The sequence below is a fragment of the Anabrus simplex genome, chromosome 4 (assembly GCF_040414725.1).
Source record: "Anabrus simplex isolate iqAnaSimp1 chromosome 4, ASM4041472v1, whole genome shotgun sequence".
Lineage (NCBI taxonomy): Eukaryota > Metazoa > Arthropoda > Insecta > Orthoptera > Tettigoniidae > Anabrus > Anabrus simplex.
This window is the reverse complement of record NC_090268.1, coordinates 142221022-142236127: the sequence shown is the minus strand read 5'-3', so window position 1 is coordinate 142236127 and position 15106 is coordinate 142221022. Positions and strand designations below refer to the sequence as shown.

General features: G+C 38.7%; 1 protein-coding gene across 2 annotated transcripts in view; it reads left to right on the top strand.

Moving 5' to 3' along the window:
- LeuRS-m (Leucyl-tRNA synthetase, mitochondrial) overlaps window positions 1–15106 on the top strand; it is a 144391-nt gene that overhangs the window by 52687 nt on the left and 76598 nt on the right. For both annotated transcript variants that reach the window (XM_067145231.2, XM_067145230.2), the window contains exon 4: window positions 11925–12067. In XM_067145231.2, the coding sequence (XP_067001332.2) occupies window positions 11925–12067 (143 nt within the window). The remainder of the gene's footprint in view (window positions 1–11924; window positions 12068–15106) is intronic.

The window sequence follows — 15106 nt, the reverse complement described above, 5'->3', positions numbered from 1 at the left end:
CTCGAGTAACACATAATATGTGAAAACACAAGGATTTACCAGATTAACCCATCTTACACCTAATACTTACCAACTGTAATGACCTAAGGCATGGAAGTACAATAAAAGAAACAAGACAACTGTTTTGAAAATCCATAACTTAGTGGTTGAAAGTAGTCATCATTAGCTGGGCCTTCATGCTGTATCACGCTGATTATGAAACACTAGTTTGGAATACACATCACAGCTGATTCAGTAAGTCATGCCTGCCATGACCTGTGGTAGATCCCACTAACATACTATAATCAACCTAATCCATCACTAAGTACATCGACACTAAGCACACAACAATCTTAATGCCTGAATCTCAAAGTAATTACTGCTATTTACAACGAAGGAAGTGCCTGCTCAGCCCTATCGTGAGCTTACTGTATGCCCAACAATAAAAATGAAATTCAAAACTGAGTAGTTAACTCATTGTGTCCAAACACCATCCATGATAAACTATGGTCACACGTGAACATTCACACTATCTCAACTGCCAACAAATATTGCAAACCGAGCTCGATAGCTGCAGTTGCTTAAGTGCGGCCAGTGTCCAGTATTCGGGAGATAGTAGGTTCGAACCCCACGGTCGGCAGCCCTGAAAATGGTTTTCCATGGTTTCCCATTTTAATTAAGGCCACAGCCGCCTCCTTCCCACTCCTAGCCCTTCCCTGTCCCATCGTCGCCATAAGACCTATCTGTGTCGGCGCGACGTAAAGCAAAAAAAAAATTGCAAACTACCTCCAGTGTAATTCACTTACTGACAATTCAAAATATGCAGCAAAATTCTACTATACTCAATATCAAACTGTATCTATCTACTATAAAATCTTTCTACTCATCTCCTTCAAACACTTGGACTAGTACGCATTGTTCAAAAACAAAAACTTAAAATCAGCACAAAGTTGTCCTTACATTATAACCAAAATACATCTTCCTTTATATTCTCAAAATATTTAAATCTTTGAGGCCTAAAAAGGATACAGAATCCTATGGAAAATAGATCATCATTAAGGCCGGTCTCCATTGATTAACATTTAACAACAACATGTTAAATGTTAAAACTCTTAAATGTTAACTGGTGGCACCATCAACATGTTAACTGTTAAATTTTAAATACTGTTTCAATTAACATTGTGTCCACACTTATGAATATGTGCCGGGCTGAGTGGCTCATTCGGTTAAGGCGTTGGCCTTTTAACCCTAACTTGGCAGGTTCGATCCTGGCTCAGTCCGGTGGTATTTGAAGGTGCTCATATACACTATGTGTTCAAAAGTATCCGGACACCCCCAAAAACGTACGTTTTTCATCTTAGGTGCATTTTACTGCCACCTACTGCCAGGTACTCCATAGCTGCGACCTCAGTAGTCATTAGACATCGTGAGAGAGCAGAATGGGGTGCTCCGCTGAACTCACGGACTTCGAACGTGGTCAGGTGATTGGGTGTCACTTGTGTCAGAAGTGTGTACGTGAGATTTCTACACTCCTAAACATCCCTAGGTACACTGTTTCTGATATGATAGTGAAGTGGAAACGTGAAGGGACAGGTACAGCACGAAAGCGTACAGGCCGACCTTGTCAGTTGACTGACAGAGACCACCGACGGTTGAACAGGGTCGTAAAGTGTAATAGGCAGGCATCTATCCAGACCATCACACAGGAATTCCAAACTGCATCAGGATCCACTCCAAGTACTATGACAGTTCGGCGGTAGGTGAGAAAACTTGGATTTCATGGTTGAGTGGCTACCCGTAAGCCACACATCACGCAGGTCAATGCTAAACGACGCCTCGCTTGGTGTAAGGAGCGTAAACATTGGATGATTGAACAGTGGAAAAATGTTGTGTGGAGTGATGAATCACGGTACACAATGTGGTGATCTGATGGCAGAGTGTGGGTATGGTGAATGCCCGGTGAACATCATCTGCCAGCGTGTGTAGTGCCAACAAAAATTTGGAGGCGGTGGTGTTATGGTGTGGCCGTGCTCTTCATGGAGGGGGCTTGCACTCGTTGTTTTGCATGGCACTATCACAGCACAGGCCTACATTGATGTTTTAAGCACCTTCTTGCTTCCCACTCTTGAAGAGCACTTCGGGGATGGCGATTGCATCTTTCAACACGATCGAGCACCTGTTCATAATTCACGACAATAACATCCCTGTCATGGACTGGCCTGCACAGAGTCCCAACCTGAATCCTATAGAACACCTTTGGGATGTTTTGGAACGCCGACTTCGTGCCAGGCCTCACCGACCGACATCGCTACCTCTCCTCACTGCAGCGCTCCGTGAAGAATGGGCTGCCATTCCCCAAGCAACCTTCCAACACCTGATTGAACGTATACCTGTGAGAGTGGAAGCTGTCATCAAGGCTAAGGGTGGGCCAACACCCTGTTAAATTCTAGCGTTACCGATGGAGGGCGCCACAAACTTGTACGTCATGTTCAGCCAGGTATCCGGATATTTTTGATCACATAGTGTACGTCAGCCTTGTGCCAGTAGATTAACTGGCTTGTAAAAGAACTCCTGCAGGACAAAATTCCGGTACCACGTCGTCTCCGAAAACGTAATAGTAGTCAGTGAGACGTAAAACAAATAACATTATTATTACAGTAAACTTGACTTCCTCTGTTTATATACAGGTAGTTCATCTTATCAGTTTGTGGTGTCTTGTATTTTCAAACAAGGATAATGGACTCAGATGAAGAGGATTTGGACTTTGTTATTGCCACTGTTGCTTTTTACAAGGTCTTGAGAAGGAATAAAAGGAGAAAGTAGGTACGACAATATCTCGATAAAAGGCACAATGTGGATGACATTCTAAATGAGCTAAAAATAGAAGCCAGGTTGGATTTTAAAACTTTCTGAGAATGTCTGAGCATGATTTTAATGTAGTTTTGGAAAAATTACTTCCTGCCATATGAAAGGAGGATACACGGTTATGAGCAGCTATTCCACCTTGCCTGCATCTTGGGATAACTCTACATTTTCGCACAGTATAAACTTTGTCCACTCTCATCCCCGACTACCGACTTTTCTGAACTTTTTGCAATTCTCGACTGTACTGGGAGCAGAGGGAGGCTAGTTATTTTTCAATGCCTCATAGGAGCAATTATAGATAATTTTGAGTTCCAGGAAACTGTCAGCTTTCCTCGCTTTATCTCGGTTCCTTCGATGAGACATCCCACAAAGGAGGTCATTCTATTATGTCATTAATTAGTCCAGATTGATCTCCTTGCTCCACTCCATTTCTGACTATAAATTTTTGTATAGGGAGCATGCACGGTACTAGTAACAGAGCACTCTGGCGGAGTTCCGAGAATTAATATAGTGAGAGTGCGTTCCGCTGGAAGACTTGCTTCATAGTTACGGCAAAAAATATTGTTGCATCTTGTCGTCAAGATAAATATGAAGTAATGCTATGGAAGTTGTAATGCTGTACATATAAAAATACATTTAAACCTGATATTGTTGTCACAGGGCGAAATGAATAACAATATTCTAACTACCTGATATCTATGAATCTGTGAAAACTCAAATTTCACGAGTGAGATTTCCGGTGAAATTGACTGTGCTTTTGACAAGCTATTGACAGGCAGCATCCAGGAAGCAAATAAACAGGAATTCAGTTGGAATAAGTAGATAACACGCCATGTTGCTAAGCGAGGTTCTGATAAGATGGATTTATACGAGTGGATTATATGCAGAGGTTACAGTTCTACGTTCTTTATTACTGGTGGCAAGAAATTTGCTAGCACACAAGCTACGTAAACAATGTCGCTGATATACGGAAACAGATCTTCAGGAATATTTTTCAAGATTTTGAAAATTTTCAACCTCTGTATGCATCTGTCAGCATGAATTAAGCACACTTGCTACACTCTGAGTTTGCAACACTTGATCTTCTGTAAATCTCCCATTGTGAAGAAAAGGTGGCATAACAAGTAAAGAATGAGGTGACTGTGTTTTAAAACCTGGGAATCCCTTGTTGGCTAATATAACGTCCCCTTCACTCAAAAGATTTAGGAAGCCTGAATTGTTAACAATAAAAGTATCATTAGTTCTTCCACCATTACAAGCGGAAACAAAAACAATAGTTCCGTTTGGGGCCACAGCTAATAAAAATTTAAATGTATAACATGACATGTACGAAGAATACATGTAATATCTCTCATCTGTTCTTGCTGGCGTTTCTGATTTTATTTCTGTGCAATCTATTATAACTCGTGCGTCAGGATAAAATGTTTTAAAAGCGCCAGGCAAAGTATTTTGCACGGATAGTTTGCTAGGCCAGAAAATTAAATTAAAAGTGTGTTTCTTGACTAGTCCGAGAGCAGTAAAAAATATTCGCGCAGCAGTAGTCCGATGTACACCAAATATGACTGCCAAGGAAGCAAAAGTGCAATTTCATTTTCATTAAAAAGAGTAAAGAAACATCGTTATTACTTACAGTATATTTATAGACAATTTAGAAAGAAAGAAAGTAAAAAAACTGAATGTTTCAAATGAAACACTTGTTAAATCCTACAACTGTGCCTTATTTTTTATGCTCTGGTATCCATGAAATCCTCTGCGTATGTCCAGGGGGCTGTTGGGACCACAGCTTTTATACACCTTCCCTGAAATACTTGGAGGTACTGTGCTTGAGTTGTATTGTGTGCCTACATCATTCCCACTAAAAACACAAGTGAATTCGAAAGTCATTGCTTCAATCTCAAATGCTGCTTGCACCGACTTATGTAGTTTTTCACACTCTTCCTTCACAATAAATTCATAAGTTTCCTGATTAGAAGATGTATGTATATTTGAGCATTTCATTTGTTTACTCACTCTTAAAACCGGGATACATCACATTCTCTTTTCGGTTTCTTCTTATAGCTCTCATGAAACACAATTGGTATATATGATGGATGCTTTTCAATATTACTTGGGTTTCCTCCAACAGAATGTTCACTGCAAATGACAGAGCATTTGGTGGGTTCCGATGGAGTTTCATCTGCACTGAAATGCAGGAAAACATTTATTATTATTATTATTATTATTATTATTATTATTATTATTATTATTATTATTATTATTATTATTATTATTATTATATATGCGTTAGGCCCTCTAAGGAGCATGTAGAACCATTAGTTAGCATTCTTCTTCTTGTTTCTCTTATCCTCCCAAAACTTCTTCATCCTCGCACTGTGAGTCTGTCGTCTTTTTTAAGTCCATGGCTCCTGGAGTTTCAAGTTTCTTGTACATTGTCTGGCTTCAAAGCTGTGCAAGTTAATTTTGTGTCTAAATGTAGCCCGTGTAGTTGTCAGTGGGTTAACGCCGACTTCTGCGAGATCATTTTGGGTGTCAGCAAGCCACCGTACTTTATTTTGTCGGGTTCCGCTGATAATGAGGAAGATTTTCTTGGTCAGTCGCGAGTCGTCCATTCGTGCTAGATGTCCATAGAATTGCATACGTCTTTTCCGAGCTATTGACGTGAATCTTTCGGTCAGCGAGTAGAGTTCTTCCGAGCTTTTTCGCATCCATATTCCATCTTGGAACTTTGGTCCAAATATTTTCCTAAGTATTTGCCGTTCCATTTTCTCGATGCCATTGATATTGATGGTCAGTGTTGATGTTTCAATCGCGTAGAGTGCTTCAGGAAGAACTACTGTATGGTAGTGACGCAGCTTGGCTTGGATGGAAAGGGATTTCTTATTGTAGATATTCCAGGTGACTGTGTAGGCTTTACGTAATTTTTCGGCACGGGTTTTGTTGGCTATCCTGTCGTTACCAGTGCTTCCGATAATTTCACATAAGTACTTGAAATGTTTAAGTCGTGTGATATTGCCATATTTGGTCCCAAGTGATTCCACACTGGTGTTCTTGGAGTCCATGTATTGTGTTTTCTCATATGATATTTGGAGGCCAGTCTTAATAGCAATCTCATGCAGATTCTCAAGAGCGGTTCTGGCTTCCTCGGGAGTGCGGGTAAGCTTTTTTAAAGTCAATAAAAGTGACCACTGTTCGAATTGATTGGCGATGTTGGAGAATCATCTTGAGGTTCCAGATCTGTTCTGCACACGATCGGTGAGGTCTGAAGCCCGCCTGGTATTCTCCATTCTTCCATTCTATCTGTTGTTCTAATCTGGTACGGAGAGCACGAGAGAATACTTTGTAAGCAATTGAGAGGAGAGAGATACCTCGGTAATTGTTCGGATCTGTCTTGTCACCCTTTTTGTGTAGAGGATGAATCAAAGCAGCTGTCCACTCTGCAGGTATGATTTCGCTCTCCCATATATCCGCAATGATGGCTTGTAATCGGTCAATAATGACCTCACCTCCGATCCTGAGCATCTCGGCAGTTACACCATCTTCCCCTGGTGCTTTGTTGTTTTTCAGATTTAATACAATATTCTGTATCTCGTCATGTGTTGGTGGAAGTGAATCAAGGTTTGGGGTGGATATGCTGAATTGCAGTTTTTCGGCAGGAGGTTCACAGTTATGTACCGCCTCAAAGTACTGCTTTAAGATGTCACAGTTGGCTTTTGTATTCGGCTTAAGTGTTCCATCGATGCGACGAAAACAAATACTAGGGGGTTTGTAGTTAGTCAGTTCTTCTCTAAAAGTTCTATAGAAATTTCGAGTGGTGTTCCTTTTGAAATCGTAATCGATTTCCGACAATCTATTGAGGTGGTAGGTACGTGTAACTCGTCTAATATTTTTGGCTGTTCGCTTCTGTATTTCTATGAAGTTACTCCAATTTTCTGGTGTTTGGTGACTATGCCAATTCTTCCAGGCTTGCATGCGGGATTCCAGAGCTCTATCGCAATCGGCAGTCCACCACCTGTGTCTACGTTTTCGTGGAGGTTGGCCAAGTTTCTTCACTTAGTCTTGAATGGTTGCAAGAAGGGTGTCCCATGTTTCTGTGTTAGTCTGGATTGATTCCATGAATTCCTGTGCGTGATCTTTTAAGTATTCTGGATCAATGTGTGGTATTTTAGGTTTCTGATAACTTTTCCGGTTAGGTCTGAAGCGGACTTTGATTTGTGAAAGATGGTGGTCGGACTCTACGTAACCCTTGCGAACTCGCACATAAATGATTTCAGGAGAGTATTTTCTTGTGATGGCTACGCAATCAGTCTGGTATTCACCTATGTAGTTGATTGGTGATTTCCAAGTGGTCATTTTCCACGGAGGTTTCTTGAAGTGTGTGGACATTATTTGGAGGTTAGCCATTCTACATATGTTGATTAGGCGATGTCCATTGGCATTAGTCTTCTTGTGTGCTGAAAAGCACCCAATGATGCTTCTGTATTCTCGTTCCCTGCCGATTTGTGCATTGAAGTCCCCAAGGAGAATTTTAACGTGATGGTGAGGTATCTTGGTGAGTGCTCGTTCGAGTTGCAACCAGAACTTCTCAATTTTGCTTTTGTCAGTTTCACTGTTCACCGGAGCATGTGCATTAACCAGTGTGTAGGCTTTGTTATCACATTTAACCGTGAGTAGAGAGAGACGTTCCGAAGGTGATTAAAATTTATCACCGAGTTCTGTATGCTGTTATGTACTAGGAATGCAGTGCCCAAAATATGTAAATTACTATTTGTGAGTTTAGTTGCAGGCCTCCCCTTATATATTCGATATCCACCTGAATCAAAGTGATCGTAATCACAAAATCGCGTTTCTTGAACTGCAAGAATAAGAATTCTAAACTTGTCACAGGTATTAGTCACAATCTTGAGTTTGCCTGTTTTAGCCAGAGTCTGTACGTTGAGTGTGCCAATGAACTGCGTTCCCTTGGGTTTCAGAAGTTTTGGGAAGCTCCGACTCTTCCCTGCATGATGTTCTGGTCCCCCAGAATCCGAATGACCAGGTTCGCCTTTACTGTTAGCAGTGCAGGCCTGAGGTAGTTGCTCTGTCACTTGTGTTTCCATCATGCTAAGTTTGTGGTTGATGTTAGCTAGTGGGCGTGAGCCCGGGATGGATGAATCATTCATTTTGATTCACCCTCATCGTAAGGGTTGTTAGTCCATACGGGTAGTTGATGTTCTGCTATGATGTTTATTATTATATTATCACAGACCACCAAGATGGCTCCCAGCAGTAGGCTAAGATCTGTTGCCTTAGAAACGCCTCAGTGGAAGAGTGGAATTATATATCTAGTTGGTAGTATCTATGGAGACCAAGAAAATTTAGCGAGTGGGTGGTGGTTAGGGCAAGGTTAGTAACCAACATACACTCTTAGTAAGTTATCTATGGAGTAATTGTAGTTAAATCCAACATGGAGGCATTTAGGGCAATAAAATGAAACAAAACTATGCCCTCAAATCAATCAAAACAAGCTCTAGACTCCCAAGACAACACGTTTACATAATCACCACACCAATCAAATGCTCAAATACTCCCTGATACCCACCGACACTACACAGAACGCGAGAAAAGATGTCAAGATCGCGGAGCTCCACTTCATGACTCCAGCTTGGCGGCCATGATGATGATGATGATGATGATGATGATTATTATTATTATTATTATTATTATTATACCGGGAGGTACACCCCAACGCCGCGCATTCAAATTCAGCGCCTAAACGAACCCCTCTATTGGTAAAACAGTGAAACAGAAACTACACCAACTTAGAACTTTACTCAGAAGATGTCACCACAGAAATATGATGTAATTTTGTTATTGTGCAGTTGCCTAAACTGAGTGAATGTATCCTTGTTTTGTTTGCCATTCATCAAGAAATTTGGACATTCTTCCACAGATGACACTACTAAAAACTATGATCATGCACCCTGGTGCGAGGTGTAACAAGTTATAATTTAAAGAAGTTTTGTATTTCTAGGTTTTTGTAACTGAATGATGTTCATTTATTTTTGGGTTGGCAATATTTATTTTTTCTTTCCGCCAATTTTGAATCTAGCCAATCCCTAATTTCTGTAATTAATTTTCCACCTATCACAGGCTTGTTCGATTCTGAGTGCAACTTTTGAAATCAACCAATAAATTGAGAGGGTGTGGCTAGTTTAGTCTTGAATGATCTCGAATATTCCCTGAGGGTTTATAAACGGCGGCTTTTCACATTTCTTGGCCAATTGATCAACATCTATCTGAGTGTGTGTGTTAAGCAGGAGACGGGCAGCCTCTTTCGTCGGCAGCTAGAACTGCTACAAGGTATGGCCACATAATTACATTTTTCTTGTTGTAGCTACCTCCGCAGATTATTCCAAGGGGAAGGTCCGAATCTTTAACGATGTAACCTACGTTTATAAAATGTAAATTTCTTCCGGCTAATGTAAAATTCTCATAAAATCTTTAACTGTACATCGGGGATAGAGAGTGATGTACCCTCTTGAGCTCCCCTTCATCTTGGTTTGAGGTGACTACGTATTGTACCAGTTTTTCCTTCTATAATGTGTTCAAGTAATTTCTATACAAGTCACCTCAGTAGTTTGGGAATAGCCCCTGTTTCATTGGCTCTTTAGGTTTTTTTAGAGTTTATTATCTTGGAGTGCAGGGTACGCCTCCATTCCTTTTGGGTTTGGGCCAGTTATTTAACCTGTCCTTTTCCATTAAGACCCCATAGGTTGGGTATTAAATACCCCTGTATAAATTATTTTCAAATTATAAGTTGTGCCTTGAGAGGCCGGAGGTTGTGAGTTGATGTGCCTTGAGTAGGCTTGAGAAACTGAGAGCCTGTTAGCTCTTTTCCAACATTTTGTAATTGTAAAAAGTGCCTCTGGAAGGCTAGATTTTGGTATTTTGGAGAGCATGTGCTCTTGAATTAGCTAGACACGTGCACATGGAAGGACATAAATATAAACATACGAACCTGCTGCAATGCATAATTGAAATGAAATGTACTTTTTCAAAGTGTACTTAAATGAATGTGTTCTTGACTTGGCATACCTGGTATGTTTGAAATGTGTGATATGAAATGCGTGATTTATGTCACAAATGAAATAAGGTAGCCTACTGTACTTACTTTATCCTTCCCACAACCAAAATCCACTTCCTGCATCTGTCCGATTCTTATGGGCGACCAGGAAATGTGTGAAATGTAATTCCTTTTCCATGCGTGTTCCTTTGTGTGTTATGGCAGTTAACTGCACAACAGTTTCTATTTGATTAGGCATTTTGATACACTACTACTAGTACCACAATTTCACACCCAGAGTTACACAGCCTGGACTGATTGCTCAAGACAAGATCACCAAAATGTTACCAATTTCTTCCGCTAGAGGTGCTAAGAGCGGCCGTGCACGCTCCCTATAGTGCAGAGAAAACAACACGTGCGTGAACTGTATTTGTAGATTGTAACTATAATCCTACTTTTTTCACGAGAAGCACGTCGTTTAAACTATCTGTTGGCATGGAAACAGCACGGAATTTGCCGAAGCGGTGCTGACATCTCACGAACAACAAATTGACTTGACAAGTTTTCGACTTGGAGCGGAAAACACGCCAACGTATTAAAAGTGTTAACCTCAACATTCTTACGTAACATGCAAAGTCAATTGGAAGATGCAATGACAACATATATGTCAATTCTAACATGTTCAATTTAACATGGTGGTGTTAAATGTTAATCACTGGAGACCAGCCTGTATATGCCATGTCACAGATAGGAAAGATAAAGGCAAGAGGTTAAGGCATGTAGAGAAAGCAACGTTAAGGAGAGACAAGGACAAACATAAAAACAATAGGAGATGGAAATACTCAATTGTTTTAGAGTGGGGTAGACCCCCTCTTAAACCAGGGAAGTATAAAAGTTTAAAGAATAAAGAATGTTTAGTAAGAGATGTAGAAGAACCAGTTAAGTCTAATTCAAGGTTCCTAAAAGTTAAGTGCAAGTAGGAAATTGTGCTTTTCCTTACAATAGTACTTCAGTGTCAAAGTTGACAAACAAACGTAAAACAAAGTGAGCTTCCCCAAAAACTTTGAAAGTTACAAAATGCAGATGTAAGGGTAAAAGTAGTTATATTGAAATATGTTCAAAAGAACTCAAAATGGCTTCTTCTTTCTCCATTAATAAAGTTTTTGGTTGCCTTGTATTTATGTAATTCATATAATGTACTGAAAAGCTATAGGTGTAGTGTGTAAGTCATTTTGCTGCTATCTTTACTACACTGGAATAGTGTTTTATTCAGTGGTGGAAGTCATTTGTACTTTATTTGTATTACATGGAAATTTTTATTTTGGGTGGGTGGGAGGTAGGGAGAGAAGATATATTTTTTTAAATTACAGAAATTAGGTATATTAGTTTGATGAGAGGCAGACTCCTTGGCTGAATGGTCAACATTAAGGCCTTCGGTTCAGAGGGTCCCGGGTTCGATTCCCGGCCAGAATGGGGATTTTAATCGCATCTGATTAATTCTTCTGATTCGGGGACTGGGTGTTTGTGTTTGTCCCAACACTCCTTGGCTGAATGGTCAGCGTTAAGGCCTTCGGTTCAGAGGATCCCGGGTTTGATTCCCGGCCAAGTCGGGGATTTTAATTGCATCTGATTAATTCTTCTGGTTCGGGGACTGGGTGTTTGTGTTTGTTCCAACACATTCCTCTTCATATTCATACAACATACTACACTACCAACCACCACAGAAACACGTGATAGTGATTACATCCCTCCATATAGGGTTGTCGTCAGGAAGGGCATCTGGCCGTAAAACAGGGTCAAATCCGCATGTGCGACACAGTTCACACCTGCGACTCCACAAATCTGGGAAAATCGGTGGAGAAAAAAGAAGAAGTTTGATGAGAATCTGGTGATGAGTAAGATTGTGTTTAAAAATATAAGAATGTAATTTCACCATTTCTTGAGTTTGCCTTTTTATTTCATAAATGCATGTTCTTTTTCCATTTTTAAAATTCAGCTAATTATTGGAAACATTTATGAAAGTGGTAGTTTCTTTCAGTCCCTCGTTAATTGGGATCCAGTGGACCAGACTGTTTTGGCTGACGAACAAGTAGATGCCAGCGGTTGTTCTTGGCGTTCCGGTGCTAAAGTGGAGAAGAAGGTGCTCACACAATGGTTCATTCGCACAACACATTTCTCCAAGTAGGATATTTTATGATATATTGCATTAAGTGGTGTATGTGCAAGGTTACAGTAATCATGCCAAATCTGTGCATTTTAATTAGTTCATGAGAGTTGACTGATGATGGTATATCAAATAAATTCTGTGGTGCTTTTTTTTTTTTTTTTTTAACATTCCTCTTAACAGCTCCTAATATTTTAACACATTGGAGATGGCCATATTTGAATGTGCTACCCTCCAGAAATTGCAGGATTTTTGATGGATTTTGAAATTTTGTCAATGCTAGGAAAAGCAATGATTGTAATAACTTTAGGAATATTTAGAAACATCACACTTTCCTCTACAAAAAAATGTTCTAATTATCATAATAGTACAGCAATTGTTAAATACAAATTTATGAAGATAATAAGTTCTACAAACAAAAAGAAATTTTGATTCAGCTATGGATACCAGTTAGGATAATATTTCAAAATTTGACGAATCTGCTAATCTACTAATGCAAATTCTAATCTCATTGGTCAGTTGAAGTTGTTATCCTTGTTTACAAACAGTAATTACTTTCTCGCCGATCGTCGCTTGAAAATGAGCTCTCTTTTAGTTGCTGCAAGTTGTCATCTGTACATGGGAAACAACCCATATTTTTAGGGAGTAGTATAAAGCTATCTATAAATAATCATAAATTCTCTTAATGTGAGGTAATGCTAAACTTTGTCTGGTTATCATTGAGAAATCAATCAATCAATCAATCAATCAATCAATCAGTCAATCAGTCAGTCATGTTTCAATGAAATGCACATAGTGCTGTCACCAAGGTGACAGATTTTTTATCAATTGTTTACTTATTGTTTTCTTAAATGATTTCAAAGAACTTCGAAATTGACCATGATAATTACTCCAATCCCTAATTCCTCTTTCTATAAATGAATATTTGCCCCAATTCGTCCCCTTGAATTCCAATTTTATCTTCATATTATGATCTTGCCTACCGTTAAAAATTTCACTCAAGATTATTTGTCTACTGCCATTCCATGCCATCTCTTCACTAAAAACTTGGAGCATTGCATGTGATTAATTTCTTGTTGGATCCATATTGAAGTTGAATGATCATTCTCTCAGAGATCTATAATTCGACCTTTTCAATACAAAGGGATGATATAAATTTTGATTCCCACAGGGAAGCTGAAATATTTGTCCTGAATGAGTAAATTCATAATTTGAAATGCTGGCAACCAAGAATGAGTTAACTGGAAAATTTATAATTTCTAATAATGGACAATTTGTATTGAAATAGTTGAGGGGAGGCAGAGGAAAAGTTGAGAGAGGGACTAGTAGTAGCAGGACAAGAGGAGAGCTAGGAGTAGTTTGTGTTTGTATATCTATGGTAGAATTATTGTCCTGCTTCTTAAAAATTTTGAATAACCGAAACAAATGTTAGATTTTTTCAGAAATTTCATTAAGATTACCAACAGAGTTATATTTTTGATCGAGATGAATAAAAATATTTTCATAAATATTTAAAAGAATGCCTTTGTTTTCTATGCGTAGAATAGTGAGATCTTTATCAAGAATATCTCATTGCCAAGAAATACAACAGATTTTCTACTATGAGCACCCTCATGACAGATTTCAACCATTCCTTCTTTTCCTTAGATCAAGTTGAGCCTCACTGGAATAACAGTTCCTAAACCCGAACTGCCATCTATCAAATCAGTTATAATTTTGCAAGCATCATGTCTAATATAATCAGAAAGAATTCTTTCCCAGGTTACAAGCAACATATATTAAACTGAATGACCTGAAATATGTTATGTTTACTGGGGCTACTATAACAACTCTCCATTCATTTGGTATTTCTCCTCCATGCAAACAGTAATCAGATATGTATTTCAGATACGACACTATTGCCTTTAGTATAACCCCAGAAATCTTATCAATCCCAGCTTCTTTTCTAGCTGTCAAGTTCTTTTGTCTTGTAAATATCTGTATTATCACAGGTCAGTTTCATTACTTCACCAGTATTAGTCACCTCCTCTGCCTGGATGTTATCCTTATATCCAACTACCATATTTACTCGTATAATTTCCCCCTTTTTTCTTAAAATTTAGAGGGCAAAACTTGAGGAGGAAAAATACGTGGATATTATGCAATGATTACAAAAATCAGACGTAAAATTAAGATATAAAACCAAACCAAACCCCATGGCGCAACAGCCCCAAAGGGCCATGGCCTGCCAAAAATTAAGATATACAACTTTAAAATTTTTTATTTATGTATCAAATTAATATTTAAAAGCAAATAACTAAAATAACACAAAATTTGAACAGTTGTGAGACTTTTCTTCAAACACTATGCTGTTTTCAAGTTAACAAACAGTGGCAGTACATGTAAACACAAACATTTCATTATATCGGGCATAAAACGTGAACGAATCAAAATGAGCTCAATAAGTGCATAAATAAAATCAACGTCCCTGTACTTCACTCTCGACATTTCGGAAGATGTACAGATAACAGTTCAACAATAAAAAAGGTGTTTTAATTTATTCCACCTATTCAGTACTTATATTTTCACTTATAGTTGTTACATAATTAAATTCTTAGTTACATGGGACATGTTTCGCCCTCAATTAAGGGCATCTTCAGCCTAAATACAATAATCAAAAATACAACTAAATTAAAAGTGGAAGTTAAATACAATCATCAAAAATACAACTAAAATAAAAAGTGGAAGTTAAAAGTTTAGTCTGTTATTAAAATTCGGAACAATAAAAATGTGAAAAATGATAAAATAAAAAGATGCTAATGGAAAACTGTCTTATGATTAAACTATAATCTTGTCGGAGACTAAAACTTCTATTAAAATTCTAATTAAAACAGTTCATATAAAATATTGGAAAATCAAAGTGGTAGTAATAAAAAGCCAACGACATGAGGGCGTGTACACAAGCATAAACTTGATTGTCATGAATACAATCTTTTCAAGGCCGCTGATGAAATTCGTAGCAAGTAAGGCAGAAGCGTCTATTGAAAAATTGTAAGAGGCCGTTAGCACCGGTAGGT